The sequence below is a fragment of the Gavia stellata genome, chromosome 6 (genome assembly GCF_030936135.1).
Source record: "Gavia stellata isolate bGavSte3 chromosome 6, bGavSte3.hap2, whole genome shotgun sequence".
NCBI lineage: Eukaryota > Metazoa > Chordata > Aves > Gaviiformes > Gaviidae > Gavia > Gavia stellata.
Genome location: NC_082599.1, coordinates 15,461,103 through 15,477,926, shown reverse-complemented (window position 1 = coordinate 15,477,926; position 16,824 = coordinate 15,461,103). Strand labels below are relative to the sequence as shown.

At 38.0% G+C, this 16,824-nt stretch overlaps 1 protein-coding gene across 8 annotated transcripts in view; it reads right to left on the bottom strand.

The window, feature by feature from the left end:
- Positions 1-16,824, bottom strand: part of PARD3 (par-3 family cell polarity regulator) — a 458,445-nt gene that overhangs the window by 390,887 nt on the left and 50,734 nt on the right. For all 8 annotated transcript variants that reach the window (XM_059818399.1, XM_059818402.1, XM_059818398.1 and 5 more), the window contains exon 2: positions 16,214-16,315. In XM_059818399.1, the coding sequence (XP_059674382.1) occupies positions 16,214-16,315 (102 nt within the window). The remainder of the gene's footprint in view (positions 1-16,213; positions 16,316-16,824) is intronic.

The following is a 16,824-nucleotide window of genomic DNA, read 5'->3' as shown; positions in this document are numbered from 1 at the left end:
CCAGGATGCCATTGGCCTTCTTGGCCACCTGGGCACTGACCACCTGGGCACACTGCAGGTCCATCTTCAGATGGCTGTCAATCAACACCCCCAGGTCCTTTTCTGCGGGGCAGCTTTCCAGCCACTCTTTGCCAAGCCTGTAGCATTGCATGGGGTTGTTGTGACCCAAGTGCAGGACCCGGCACTTGGCCTTGTTGAACCTCATACCAATGGCCTCGACCCATCGATCCAGCCTGTCCAGATCCCTCTGCAGAGCCTTCCGACCCTCAATCAGATCAACATGCCCACCCAGCTTGGTGTCATCTGCAAACTTACTGAGGGGTGCACTTCATCCCCTCATCCAGATCATTGATAAGGATATTAAAGAAAACCAGCCCCAATACTGAGCCCTGGGGAACACCACTTGCGACCAGCCACCAACTGGATTTAACTCCATCCACCACAACCCTTTGGGCCCGGCCATCCAGCCAGTTTTTTATCCAGTGAAGAGTGCACCCGTCCAAGCCATGAGCAGCCACTTTCTCCAGGAGAATGCTGTGGGAAACAGTGTTAAAGGCCTTACTAAAGTCTAGGTAGACTACATCCAGAGCCTTTCCCTTGTCCACTAAGCGGGTCACCTTGTCATAGAAGGAGATCAGGTTAGTCAAGGAGGACCTGCCTTTCATAAACCCATGCTGACTGGGCCTGATCGCCTGGTTGTTTTGTACATGCGGTGTGATGGCACTTAAGATGATCACTGAGGTCAGGCTGACAGTTTGCTGGATTCTCCTTCTGGCCCTTATTGAAGATGAACGTCACCTTCGCTAACCTCCAGTCCACTGGGACCTCCCCAGTTAGCCACGACTGCTGGTAGATGATGGAAAGTGGCTTGGTGAGCACTTCCACCAGCACCCTCGGTACCCTTGGGTGGATCCCACCTGGTCCCATAGACTTGGGGTTGTCTAAGTGGTATAGCAGGTTGCTAACCATTTCCCCTTGGCCTGTGGGGGCTTCATTCTGCTCCCCATTGCTACCTACCATCACTGGGTACCTGGAGGACAACTGGTCTTACTATTAAAAGACTGAGGCAAAGAAAGCATTAAGTAATTAAGTACCTCAGCCTTTTCCTCATCCTTTGTCACTATGTTTCCCCCCCATCCAGTAAAGGATGAAGATTCTCCTTAGCCCTCCTTCTGTTGTTAATGTATTTATAGAAACATTTTTTATTTCCTTTTATAGCAGTCACCAGGTTAAGTTCTAGCTGGGCTTTGGCCCTTCTAATTGTCTCCCTGCAAAACCTTACAACATCCTTGTAGTCCTCCTGAGCAGCCTGCCCCTTTTTCCAAAGGTCATAAACTCTCCTTTTTTTCCTGAGTTCCATCCAAAGCTCTCTGTTCAGCCAGGCCGGTCTTCTGCCCTGCTGACTTGTCTTCCGGCACATGGGGACAGCCTGCTGCTGTGCCTTTAAGACTTCCTTCTTGAAGAATGTCCAGCCTTCCTGGACTCCTTTGTCTTTCAGGACTGCCTCCCAAGGGACTCTGTCAACCAGGCTCCTAAACAGGCTTACCTTACTCCTTACCACAGAGTTTAATGTGGTAAGAAGTAGGTGTGGTTTAATGTATACCACTCCTTACTTTACCTTACTCCTTACCACAGAGTTTAATGTGACAAACCATTGCTCTCTTTGAGCAGCCCCCTTCCCTCACATCCCCAACCTTCCCAGTGCCATTTTTCCACCCAGTGTTTCCTTCTAATAAGAAAGCAGAAAGCGTAACTCATAGGCCTTTGCCTGCTCTCAGATGCTTGGAACAAGGGATCTGGAGCACTCCTATTAACTGAGTCATATTTAAACACAGGGATTTGGAGGTTTTCTAACAACACCCTCTTTGTACGTATTGTTCCGCATCTGGGATAGCGGATGGTGCATCCCACACGGTTCCGGAATTATACAGTTTAAAAGAAAAAAAAAGTCATTCAGCTCAATTCTATAGCACTCCATGGAAAAAAATACAAGTATACGGGAACAAACCACGAATCTGCAGTCTATGCAAGCTCTTTATGCTCTTGTATAAGCCTGAAACCCTGCCAAGTTCCAAAACCTTGTATCCAAAACATAAGTAGTTTTCAGGAAAACAGTTTCAGATCTTAATTAATCCACTGGGGCCCCAGCCCATGTCATGGTAATCAGTCAGCTGGCGATGACAGAGAGAAATAGGACTTGAGAGGCTCTCACAGAACAGCTAAAAATAGCACTGGATCTCTTTTTTATGTTCCCTTGCACATAAAGATCTTGGTCTCAAATTTTCTTAAAACTTATTTATAGGTTTTACTTCATGTAACTGAATTTGTTCCTCATTCAAAACATAAAAAGAGGCAACTTCTCCTAAAAGTATCAAACATTTCATAGATTATGTTGCATAATACTCATATACCTGAGAAGTTACAGCCTACATATTTCTGTAATGTGGTTTTCCATTCAGATCAACTAATATGACCATTTCAGCAGCCAGTGAAAGTAATTACCATCAGAGTTTCTACCTCAGAACAGACAGGTCTAGGGAAATCAACAGAATTAAAAAAGTGATCTCTAGTAATAACTTGATGGAAATATTATCTTGGAAGAGGTTCATTTTTAAATTAGATGGGATACTTGAAACTGTCGCGTTTGAACACTTTATGATTTTCAATTTCTAATAAATTAGCTAAGCTAACAACAAAAAAAAAAAACAAAAGCAAGAGAAGTGCAGTAATTTGCCTTAAACACAGCCATATCATTGTAATTCAGAAACTGTGACAAACGCCTTTTTAAAATGTTCTCAGATTCTCATTAATATTTTACCAGTGTTTTACTAATCTTAATGTTTCATGATAAAAAGACCAAAATAGAAATTTTACCACAGAAAAGAAAAAAGAAATCAAACTCTGCAGAAAAGGAAGGTCAGTGATACAAAGGCCAAGGAAGCAGAAAGGGATTTTGTAGAGTATTATTATTTTAACAGACTTTGATTGATATCAATCTACCAAAACTTTCAGAAAACTAACTTTGGCTTGGCTGCCTGTATAAGCAGAGGCAGAGTATTGTTCCTCTAGGGAACTACCCAAGTAAAACCACATATATTGTGAACAGCAAAGTCTACTATTGTCTCCTAAAGCAGCAAAGACCAAAGCAGTTTTAAATATTCTCAGATGTCAAATGTTACATCCATTAGAAAAATGTTTTTTAAAAAAAAAAAGAAAGAAAAAAGGAGAAAGAGACTCAAACAACGAAAAATGAATTTTCAAGTAATATTTCTCCTGCTGCAGTAACTGAACTACTGCTCACTCAATAACTCAGGCCTGGAACGAGCCTGCATAATCACAGAAGTTACACTGTACTGAGCAGAGTTAGGTCTGGCTGGTTAAAACCTGATCAGATTCTGGTAACTTCAAACCCGTAATTTTCTTCAGTATTTCAAGAGTTCAACAGTAACAAAAGCAGTCATGTTTTCTGTTCAACAGCATTTCCAATGCACATAGCAGTAGTTGCCGTTGCGGGGGGGTGGGGGGGGGAAGGGGGGTAAGAGGGAGGAGGTAAGGTTGGTTTTGTCTCACTTAATTATAATGATCTAAAGATTGAAACAAGACCAAGCTTGAAGGGAAAATTAGCATTTTTTTACAGTTAACTGGAGCATTTAGAGGGGAAAAAAAATACATTCTTGAGGCAGAAAAGCCCTCTTCAGCTCTATCCAATACACAAGTTGATCAAAACAGGGCTTTGTCTAGAGTGCTTCATTTCAGCTGTTTCACCCACTAACACATTGTAACCAAGCCAAAGTAGTAAAAGTTTCTTAAAACTACTCCTATAATTCTGCATCTGTGAGTACTGCAATTCAGACACACATCCATGTGAATAATGATTTTAGCAAAACACTTTTTCTGGAAGTGACACCATAAAAGATTAAGTTGAAGCAGATGAAATTTTTTTCTTTTCAATAAAAATAGAATTTAGAGGATTAAATAATTAAACCAACAAGAATACACATTCAGGACTTTCTCAAGCATCTGCTTGAATTCAGTAATTGAGCATATTTTTCACTAACCACTAGAGGTCACACAGTAACCATGGCAGCTATCCAAAAGATGAGAGGCCTCAAGAACCTTAAGGTCTGGGAAAATTGAAATACAGGGGTACTCACTGATTTGCACCTACAAATGAAATTATTACATTAATTTGAGTAGACTTTCCATTTCCCCAAAAGATCCAATGAACATGAATGCTCACAGATGTCATTTGGTATTTTACATCTCTGTAAAATTTAGATTTATGATTTTTACTTCTCAAATTACATCTGATAATAGAGGGGGGAAAGAATAGTCAGACCTTGGTGCCCTTTTGAAGGTGTTCCTGATTTCTTCAAATATTTCCTCATTTAAAACTTCTGGAACTTTGATTCAAACAAAGGGGCTTCAGCTATGACTATAATTAACACTAAAGAAGCACACTAAAGCTGGAATATCCTAGTATTCTACTAGTCAATATCTTGCTATTGAAATAGACATTTTAAGCTTTCAAGAACAACTAATATGAACCTACACACATCAAATTCATTGTGTTTTTAAGCTACTACCAACATTTACACTGGACACAATAATTTAAACTCTCTTAAATCTGAATTGATATGCTGCCCTCAAAATTTAGGAGCAGATGTGGTGGTCAAGGCCTGAAAACTACTCACACATGATAAATTCACTTACACTGCTAAATGAAAATCTAGTTTATTTTAAAGCATTTGTGGAAGCACTATTTGCAAAGTCTTAAAATACTGTATATTCTACACAGCTAATTAAAAATTCCCTGGAAATTTCCTGTAAATCCTTCAAAAAGGCACCCTATGCACACAAATGCAGAGCGAGAGATGGCTAACAGTGATCCTGTGCTCCTTTCATATTAGATTAAATTGGAGATCAGTATACAAAGACATTTCATGAACTGACTCACTTGTTTATATTCCATTTACTACAGCACACACTACATTTTCTCTTTGGACAGATTTCATTTAATTAGATCCCAACTATAAAAGATAAAGACCTGTGTATGAAAGTCTTTTACTATGGCAGTGCAGCACTGCCAAGACATTAAGCTGCCCTCTAACCCTAAGAACTGGTCCCACCAGAACAGGTGCTGCTGCTGACTTGCATTACCTGTTCTGGAATAAGTAAAATATTTCACTCCCTAAAGCTCTCAGTCTGGTACATTTCAACATTAAAAAATAATAATAATAATGAAGAGCAGTGAAGCACTTGTAATCTCAATAATAATTCCAAAAGTTTCAGTACCCATCATGTTTTTCAGCACAACAGACAACACACTACCAACAGCTTGCAGGGCACGTATTACACTATAGGAGCAACTCCTTGAGACAAAACAGAAATCATAAATCAGGTCTTAAAAGCAAAGAACATGCAGACTTTTCTTGCAATAAAATTAACACAAGTTTAGCTAGCTCTTAAGAAATATTATAGCAAAAAAATCCAGCTTTACTTGCACACAAGCTCGTATGTATACCCACACGTACTCACACACAGATTGCAAATCAGCAGAAATTGTTTTCCGCTTCGTATTAACACGGCAAGTTTTACAATCTTTTTAAGAATTTAGGAAGTAAGGATATTTTTTTGAGAAATACGCAAATACAAACCTGCTTTTTCTGTGTCTGCCTTTTTTGAGCACCCAGGGTAGCTGACTTAAAGCTAAGAGACTTGGACTGTCTCCTAACTTTCACTGAATCTCTCCGGCGATCGTATGAAAAAGACGATGACTTCTTTGTAATTTTCCTCTTAGGTGTGTCTGCCATTTCATCCACCAAAGTATGGCTACCTTCAAGCAAACAGTGTCCCAGGAAAATTAAAACTCAATACCATCAAGCTTCCACCAAGCTTACAGGGAACAGTCTTCAATCCTGTAGGAAGTGGAGCAATCTACAAGGAACGGAGCCCATCCAAGAACAATTTCAGTTCTTCCAACAGGTTGTACAAATGAAAAAAGCCGATGGTCCCGCAATGCTGTATGGCACCGAAGAGCAGGCTGAACTCCTTCTTGCTGTATAAACTTAAACAGGCTTCAGCAGTGATGCTAATCTGAAAAATGTAGTGACTATCCTGCTGAGCACGCTAAAGGTGAACGGAAGGTAGTTCCCTGCACACCAACAGGGTGTGGAAGTACACCAACAGGGTGTGGGGATGAAGCAGAAGACTTTGGGTTCAAAGCATCTTCTTAACTCCTTCCTTTCTGGGCTACTGCTAGGAAGGTATCTGAGAAGCCAGACCGGTGAAAGCTCCCCAAAAAAGACAGCATTATTTTCTTCTCTTTGGATCCAAGGCACTTGCTGAAGGAACCTTTAGGATGAGGTAGCTGCCCCATTCATTAGGGGCCCTGTTTTAACCTAATTCAAATATTCCCTTTTCTCTCTTTGTCAGGAAGACTATTCATGCTACAAACTTAATGAGGTACTTTATCTACTAAGCCAACTGGAAAATAAAGTCCAAGCCTATGTATGAATATTACCATCCTTCCTGGGAAATAACCGTGAAGTTACAGCACTCTCTTAAGACCTGTTGGTATCAACGAATAAGAGGGTAACGCTAATGAATTCTCATCCTAGTGACAGTGTGGGAATCTTACCAGACAGCTGAGATTGCAACTTCTGTACCAGGACTGTGTTTAGGTAGGAATGTTTCCCTTGCATAACGCATTAGTCAAGGAACACTACAAGGGTGTAGAGCCCCAAGACTTGCTGCTATTGATTTCCATTAAGCAAAACATATCCAAAGCACAAAGCTGTGTGTATGGGAATGTGCCTGCAAACCTAATGCTGTCAGATTTAAATTTGTATTAAAAGAGAAGGAGAAAAACTATCTTTTGACAAACTTATGCCATTATCCAGGGTCTTTTCCAGAAACTTTTCCTTAATTTATTCATGACACTACTTCACATACAAAACAACTGTGAATAATTTATACTTGCAGGATTATCCATTACTATAATTAAGCTTTAATATGGGTCAGTCCTCTAGTGTACGAGTCTCACCACCTCTGTTAGGAAATTATATGTGAGGTTGGAGCAGCGTTTCTTTTAAGACCTGCCGGTATCAAGGCATAAGAGGGTAGTGTTAATGAATTCCCATAACCAACCCTTTCTGCAATTTCTTCCTTTGTTGTAGGATGAATAATATACCTTCAGGACAAACTGATATTGCTAAAATTAATGAAAAGCTATCAGAATATCATGCATTTATTAGCCATAATGGCCTAATTCTAGATTCACTGCAGATTTTTGTGGAGATTTACACTGTGAAGAATTAGAAAGCACTGCCTCATATTACTTGCAACTACATCTAAGCAGTGAATCTGTAACTATTACAGGACATAGAAAAAATCCATTATAAAATATTTTTGGCACAAAGTATCTCTTAATTGTGATGCATTTATAATACTGTAGCAGTCATCATCCATAGCCACATATTGACCTTCAGTGTTACTAACATTAGACGCTGAGAGACCATCACCATTTCAACACTCACTGTGGTTTTCACCAAAGTTTAAAGAGACTCTTTCTCACAAATTAAGACCCTACTTAAATTACCAGTTCCCATGATTTACGAGCATCATCTGTTTGAAGAGTGAAAATAAGCAGATAATTCAGCATTATGTATGCTTTTCAACCATGATGTCTCAAGAGAAAAATATGTCCTCCAAAACTTCTTGAAGCATCTGCAGCATTTGATAAAAATCACAGGTATTCTGATACATGATAAAAATTAAGGTCAAGGAAGGTTTGAAAGCCTTTTGCAGATATCTACTCTTACGACATACTCTAATCATGCTTATTTGCACAAAAATAAATATTAGCAATTAAGACTGACAAAGGCACAAATAAACTTTAAAAATCCATTAAAAAGTATCTGACCTTGTATCAAATACCAGGTACAATCCTGATCATTTCACTTCAATAAAAACCACATTAGACATAAAATAAGTGCAAGAAATGTAACAAGAATGATCAGAGATAATGAAAGGATTTCCAAACGAGACAAAGTAAATTATGAAGGAAACGGAAAAGGACAGAGATTGTTAAAATCTTTGAAGATACAGAAAAAGGTCTGGATTATATTTATTCACAACTCCCCTAAGTACAAGAATCTGCAGCACTCAAAAAATCAAATCTGAAAACAAAAGGTAGTATTTGCTTTGCTAATGAAAACTTTAGTTTCATTTGATGCCCCCAGATCTTGCACTGAAAAAGACAAAGAAGGATTCCTCAATGTCACCTCTGATTTTAGTCATCTACAGTTTACTACTTCTATCCTCTTTTCAAGTCTGAGAGTCCTGGTCCATTTAGACACTGCTGGTAGAGAAGCTTTTAATCTATAATCAATGTTGGCATTTGCTCTGTGCTTTTGCTATTTCTACAAAATCTTTTTTGGTTGCTTGGTTTACGGCTGGAGGAAACAGAGGGCTCACCACCAGCATGTACAGCAGCAAGATCCCATCACCCACTCCCTTCTCTACCCCTTGCTTTGGCACAGGGACCACTCTGGCAGCTCCACCGTCACCGACAGCCTTGCTGAACTGAAAGAGAAGGTCTCAGCCCAACTCATGCTCCCACCCTCCCTCTTCTTACCTCTTCCTTCAACACCTCAACCACTTCCAGCAGTGAAATCCTCTGCCTTTCCTCCTGAGCTTGCCAGATCAGTTCATCGTTGGTGAACTGATGATGTTCATGAAATAGCAGAAAAATATTGTTATTTTTGCAAGGAGTCATCTTCTGCCATTTTAGTGTATAAATCTGCTAAGAGACAGGGTCCAGAGTACCAGAGCCTGCATGAGGTAAGCAGCAGGATGGGGATGACAACATGGGGAAGAGGCAGACACAAGGGCAAGCTGCTGTAAGCCTTCTCTAGATCTTATTATGCCTCACAGAGCTGTACCCTTGCAGTGTAAGCTGATGTTTCCAGAGGTCTATCACAAATGTAATAGCTAGCTCAGAACTCATTCTTTTGTGCATTCAGTTAAAGGAGTCTCTCTCTGAAAGCACATCAGATTTGCCAAAATGATATTTCATCCACCATGTTATTGTCTACTCCCTCTGTATCACAGGATGCTTCTGCAACCCTTCATAACCAGCATTTACCATCAACATTTGGTTTCACACACAAGAATGGAATTTGTCACTCAAGTATTCAAATCCCCCTTCCCTTTTTTCAGAACAATTGCAAATATATTGAACAGTACATGCTCTATTTTCCATCTTCCAATCAGTTACGTATCCGTAAGACCCTTCCTCTTATCCCATGGTAAGTTTGTAGGGGTTTTGACTGTACTAACCCTGTCACTGGTGCTCAGGTCTGTCTTTCTGCTGAGAATACATGCAGGTTTATGAGGCATGACTTTCTTCACAACACTGTTGTCGTCTTCCCCAGTATATCATATTCATGCATGGGCCTGCTATTTCTCAGAGAACATGTGTTACCAAATTAATCAATTTTCAGAAGTCAGATTTACCTGCAGCTCTTCAGATTTCCATAGAAACTAATTTACAAATTTACAAATGTCACTCCTCTCCTACGTGGGAATTCTTAGTGCATTGATACAGCTACTTCAGTAATACAGGAAAGGAATGGGGATATTGCAGTTTATCCCAAAAATAAACACCAAATCATGACCGGAAATGCTGTCTTCACAGAGCTAGAAAAAGTAAATGATGGTGAGATTAATAATTTGGAGAACAGTGCTGAAAGAGATGAAAAACTAAGAGCTAAAGATGGAAGACAACATTTAGTTACATCTAATACCTCTTAGCAATTGGAAAATGCACGTTTCAATATTAACATATTATGCCCAGTATTTCCTCACTTCCATGGGTTTTAGTCTCATCCATAAACATTGTGAAGTTAAAACTTAGTTTATTAAAAATACTACAAGCATTTTAATTCCATTCTTTGATGATAATATTTATGTTTGGAGTAGGTTATTTCCAAATATGTCTTCATTAAATAGCAGCTGGGAATAAAGACTACGTAAAAACATTTTCTACTTTAAATGCATCAGCAAGATGGACCCAAAAATCACGTGGCCATCCCAGTAATAATGAGTCAATAGTGTCAATGCAAGAAAACCTGATTAAAACAGAGACATTCTGTTTTTACCAATTTGTCAGAACTTCGGTTAATATCAAATTGTCAATCTCTAAAAATGTAATTAAAATAAAAAACACTGCAGAATACTAGATGACATCAAGAGCTCATTGTTAAACTGAAGTTTTTGAATTGTTTTAACATAAAATAATCATGGAATTATTATACGAATGGTTACTTTCCCAGTATCAATACTTTCCCAAGCTCAGTGGCTCAAGTAGTTATTTTAAGCTGTTATAAGAAAAGAATGCCTTATGCTCAAAATGTGTTTTGCCAAGTCACTTATGATTAACAACAAATTGTTTCAAGGTCATCCTGTTTTCCTGGGATACAGGGAAGGCAGTCACAGAACAAGAAGAGAGAAGCTGCACACTGTGGCAGAGATAATCATGGCAGTAGTTGAAATTTAATTTGATGGAAAAGTTTTGAGGAAAAAGGAAGAAGGGCATACCAATCATGGTATTGTAAATACTAAGAATCATATTTTTGAGTTATTTTTTTGCATTTTTAGGTTTTGCTGTCAGATTTGTTGCACTGGGCCTAGACACGTTCTTTCATTCATGCCAGGGTTTTAATCTGTTAATGGCAGAAACAAACCTTAGAAGTACAACAAAAAGTTGTTCTTCTCTGTTCATGGTTTTAGGGTTAAATTCGTAAGTTGCAAAGTCAAAGAGAATTCAAATGTAAATTCAGCTGTAAGTTTGCTTAAATGAGGCAGAGAGACACCCAAATTTAGAACAAACACTACTACTTTGAGTATTCTGATTATGTGCTGATGGAAATCTAAAGATAACACAAGTTTATCTGTGCAACTTTCATCAAGTTCAGAAGCTCTTTAACATTTCGGAGAGAATGAACAGACACAGGGTTACCAGAATCTCATTCTTTCTACCAGCATCATGTTGTCCCTGGTCTACCCAGAATTTACTATAGAACTGGGGTCTTGCATAACTGCCCCTAAAAATAAGAGTGACAGAACAAAATTCAATAGCAGTGGGATACTGTAATCACAGCTCTCCAGTCCCTAGCTAGCCTTTAACCTTAACATCATAATGCATTTGCTCAAAATAGACTTATTTTTGTGTTGGTTTCAAGTTAACATTTGCTACAAACAAAACACTGTCATCCTTTCCAAACCCACATTTTGTGTATCACATGCCTCCGTAACTCAACAGTGCTTTCCAAGAGGAAGTAAACAAAACAACAGTATTATTTAGAATTGACCATATGTTTAACACAAAAACCAGAAGTTCATTTCCTTTCCACTACGCTGGGAAAAGCTCCTAATATGCCTTCATATGATGTGAAGAAGCTGCTCAAAGACTTTCTCCCATCACACTAGAAGCAAGTGGGCATTAAATTCATAATAATATTAATAGAGTCTCTGTAGGTCTCTAAACGTGGATGTAAATGGAGTGCAATTAATCTCACTGAATTTCAGCAGTAATTTGGTTACTTAACATAGTTAACTCTAGATCATGAATGTTTACAAACTCCTTTTCAGCACAGATTTATGAAATTAATCTCCATCCTATTCTCACCAACAGTATTCCACTCAAAACAGTACTTCTTGTGCGTCTTTCTAGGAGATTCAAAGTATGTCTAACCAGCAGTAAGCACCAACATCACCTCAATCTTACAGTGACCCGGGCGGGATACTAACACCACACACACAAACTCTGTGGTAAGCATGAAACTACCAAACCATATTCCTCTGGTTTTTACCTCTGCACTCAGTGGGTGTAAGTATGAATTATGCAGCATGAAGAGCTGACTGAATATTTGAAAATGGTAAGTCAAGCAAAGAAAACCCATTCCTTAAGTTTAGAGAACAAAACCCAGGCTGTAACTCTAAGCATACACCAAAATACAGTGGTTATTCTTGAGAACTAGAGTGTTGAATTTATTAGGACAGTGATGAAGGAAATTATAAGATGCTGATGCTTTTACATTTAGAGGTTGCTATTTCCAAGCTACCAAAAACCTAATACATTTGGGCAAATGAATTTATGAATAATTCCCATTAGGTTCATCCCCTACATTATTTCAAACTAGCTCTATTTGCCCCACTGGCTGTTAATGGGAGATCCTTGGTGTTCTCTTGGGAAGGAAAGCCTCTAATTTTTCAGAAATGTAGCTACACATAGACATTTTGATCTCCAAAACTTTTCATTGAGCCTCAGCCTGAGCATTACTATGCAGGAAAAAATTACATATAATTGCACATGAAATAATTTTTTTAAATAGTGTAAAATACAAGTGACTACTTCAGCGAGAATTCAACTGGGAGCAAGTTATATTCATACACGTACTTTAAAAATGGGAGATTACACAACAATTTCCTGAATATTTTTTTCCATGGATAAACAAGGGCCTATGAGATCCCTGAATAAGTACTTTCATATTACACCCAAAGTATGAGGATCACTGAAGTGTCTATGTGCCTCAGCCTGCCAGGAGAAACCATGGTTAAGGATGGCTGGGGTTTTTTTTTGTTCCGTTGGTGGGGGGTTTTTTGTTGTTGACAATGTTTGCCTACTAAGAACTGAACTGAGGTCATCGAGTATGTTATCATCAAGCTGGAAACTTGTCAAGTTGACATATGTTTTTTGAGAGCCTTCAAATGAAGGGCTACTTTTATAAGTAACAGAAATCCAAACAAAACAGCCTGTTAACCTATCTTTAAAATATTGTTCTAATCACTAAATGCACAAGAAACCCGCATTTTTAAAATAATGAAAATAGGTTATACAGTTGACTAAAAGCAAGTTAAAGGGAGTTATGTCTGCTTTATTTCTGGAAAAGAGATATTGGCTATTCATCTGCCCAAGCTTTTCAAGGAGTTTCCTCAAACACAGTACTAAACATGCTCATAGTTAGGACTGGAATGGATGCTGCTAGTTGAAAACGGATTCTTGTTTCTTGTAGCCAAATATTTTCCAAAAACAACAGAGACAAGACAACCCATTTGTATTCATGCTTACAGAGAGAGAGACAGGTTAATATAAAAACCATTGATATATTTCCATTGAAAACTATCTTTCCATAATAAAACTTGGACAAAATTTGCACTTCGATCAATCAATCACAAAAAAGTTTTCCTAGAAAAATATTATGCAAATGAGCATTTATTAATGTTTGTTTTAATACTGCTACTACCATTAACTGCATTAACCAAGTTTTCATCAGCAACTTCATGCGTAGTGATATTGTGCACTACGAATGTCGAAGCCGCATGCCAGCAAAGTTAGAATGCATTATGCACTTTCTCAGTGAACTATATTAAAGGGCTTAAGAAAAGCTGTTTCAGAAAGTATCAAACAGCTTAGCAAAATCAATTTTTCCACATAGTTTGTTTCACGTTTTTCTCCTTTTTTTAAGGGGGAACAACATTGAACATCACAAATTATTCCAGAGAGGAAGTGGTAAACCCTTAATCATCCCTTCTGTTTTAGTGACAAGAGAATACCAAAATATAGGGACCGAAGAAGCTAAATAAAGTCACCCTATCACACTGCATTTTAATGTGAAGGACACCATCACAAAGATACTTCTCTTATTCCATTCAGAACAGCTGCTGTCTCTAAGGATCTTTGTATTTGTTATAGGATAGAACATTTTCTCCATGGAGACAGTGGAATAGGAGTAAATATATTCTTCACATTACTTAGTTTTGTTTTACTAACATAGTTGACTATACAGAGCAATAAATTCACCAGGACAAGCTGGTCCTTAGCTGCTTCGCATTCTGTATTGTGCTTATATGACACTGTACAAACAATTATGGCATAAAAGCAACATAAAAAAGACAAAAATTACATTTATCACTGTGGGAATGATCCTTACACCTAAAGAACCATGATAAGAGCAAACTGATTTTCAAAAGTACAGATGATAGCTAGTGAATGCACAACAAACTTGTCTTCAAGAATGTAAAGAACTTCCTTGTGAAAATGAACACAATATTAAGTGTTCAGTTTTGCAATATGCTAGATATTTTTGTCCCAATTAAAAAAAAAAAAAAGATACAGGCTAGTGTTTAATTTTGAGCATAACTAATCCTACAGGCCTCAGTAATAATCTAATTAAATGTTTAGACATCATCTGTTTAAATGCTTTTTAACAAGATATGCTTAAGTGTATATATATATAAAATATCACTAACTGGGGACATATTCAGAACCTTGCATTAATGAGACCTGTATCAGGTTCTGCTAACACAGAACTAGTTGATACACTTGCTAAGGAGGAAGCATCAAATGCAAAGCTAACAATCCAAAACTAAAGGGAACCAGGAAGGTCAGCTGTAAAATAAAAGATGGGAAACTGAAAAACAATGACTAATGACTGAAATGCTTGAAAAGAATCAAATGTAAATGTCAAGTGAGAATGATTAATTCAAGGATATAAAGCAGTATGGCACAGTACATGTTTATATTGCACCTTCCTACTCAGTGCTACAAGGTCCTTTAAAAAAAAGGAAATTTAACTGGTAAGTGCTATTAGTAGAGACGTGCCAGATTCACAGAATCAGAGGATACAAGGTTGGCAAACACAGAAATAAATACTACTAATTGCTAGGTATCTTGTCCATCTATACACAAAAACAATATTGTAATAATGACTTTGCCTGTTTCAGTTGCAGTCAGAGTTTTTCATCTATTAGTCACGCACATAAAAACACCCACAGAGTTTCACTGTGAGGAATTACCCCACTTGAAGGCGGCAAGGCAAGGTAACAGCCAAAGAATGAGGTCTTGAAGGCACCAGAATTCAGACTTCTCATTCTGAAGGGAGGAGCACGTGAGGAGCTAAGAAGCGCATGATACAAATAAATTTTAAAAAAATATATATATACACACACACGCATACATATATATGTGTTTATATATATAGTGACAACTTGCACCAGCGTCCTTGAGGCCTGTAAGCAAAAGCTAAACTGATCATGCAGCTGAGTACTTCACTATGAGATAACTAACTGGAGGTTTTAATTAGCTTTTTGTGAAATCTTAGCTGGGCACTATTTTTATGGAAGAAATTCCTGAAAACTCAGCACTGTTACTCTATACAGCTTGAGTAATCCCAACATTTCAGACAGTGAGGAGTCTCCATGTCCCAAGACTCCTCACGTAATTTTTCTTTATAAAGTCCCAGTTGAAATAACCATGTCAATTACATTTTGTCACAAGAAATAACTGCAGGCAAAGTATTTATTTCTGAAAAATTAGCCTAAGAGTCATCATTTGGATAGTTTTCAAGGAGCCTTCAGAGTGCCTGTTGCTTCCAACAGAGGCAATTAAGGATCCTGTCTGTGAAGTGAGCAGGGTCCTGAGACACTTTTCCAGACTGAAGTCTGTATCAGGCTCTGACACTTTCAAGAGCTTCAGCAAACACAGGCAGCTTTGCAGAGAAAAGTGGCGTATTTACATACGACTTTACAGTTTGCCACAGTGTTTCGTACCTTACCCTTTTTGAACATGTAATTCAAAGACACAAATATCTATAACTTCAAACAAACAGCCAATAACCAAAAACCTCTTAGCTGACTGAGATCTAAATCTCTACTTAAAAAAAAGAGTAAAAGCACTCAAGACCAAGCAGTATATAATTATTTTCTCAAGTTCTGTGTAACCAGCAATTCCTCCCAAGAAGATTTTTGAAAAACAATCCACCAACCCTCCGCAGTTTAAAAACAGCATGCATTTTTCACATATTCAACTGGTAACATGAAGCTAAAATCTTAACTTACTGATTCAAATTTTTTGCATTATTGCTCCACTTTCTGAGTTTTTTTTTATTCTTGCAGCCTCCATTTCTTACATGAACTTTTAAAGAACCAAAAAGGATGGAAAACCCATGATTTCAATAAAAGATTTCCTGTACTTTTTGAAAAATGTAACAGTAACAGACTTCTCACATCTGTCAAGCAAACTACATTAAAAAAAAAAAAATAAAACCTTTGTATCGACTCCCACTTTTGGACATACGCAAGAAGCAGAGAACACTGATGTGCCAAGCCACAGGGCACGCTGAGGTGTTTCGTAGCTATTTGTACTTACACGGTCTTTGTCATCGGCTACATCACAAAGAATGTCATCGAGATCTAAGATCCCACCATCCCCATGCTCCAGTCGATGTACTTGTATCCAGTAGTTTGGATCCTGCAAAAACGGAAAAGAACATAGTATCAGATATCACATACCAACAGACAAAGGTTATTCCACCGTATAGTTAACATCACAGTCCTACAAAAGCTCAACATTAAAACATCCATTTAGGTCATATTCCTGTAAATAAATGTAAATTGAGATGTAAAGCCAAAGTTCTTTTTTTAAATCGCCCTAGATGAGAGACATAATTTTCTCACTTTCATCAGCTCTGCAGTCACAGTCCCATCACTGGCACGTAGGGGCACAGCATTCCCAATGTTACTGAATATATGCACTATATAAAAGGAAAATACATCATCTTCAAAATAAAAGTATCTCAGAGAGTGGTCAACAGGCGCAAAATGTTACAGGACAGCTGTGAAGTGTGGATTTTTTTACAGGACAGCTATGAAGGGTACAAACCAATATTTAAATTACATCAAAGGGCTTTCTACCTGTGCTTTGGTAGAGTTGGTAGACGGGATATTTAAATCTCATACGAAGAACAGTTTCCACATTTT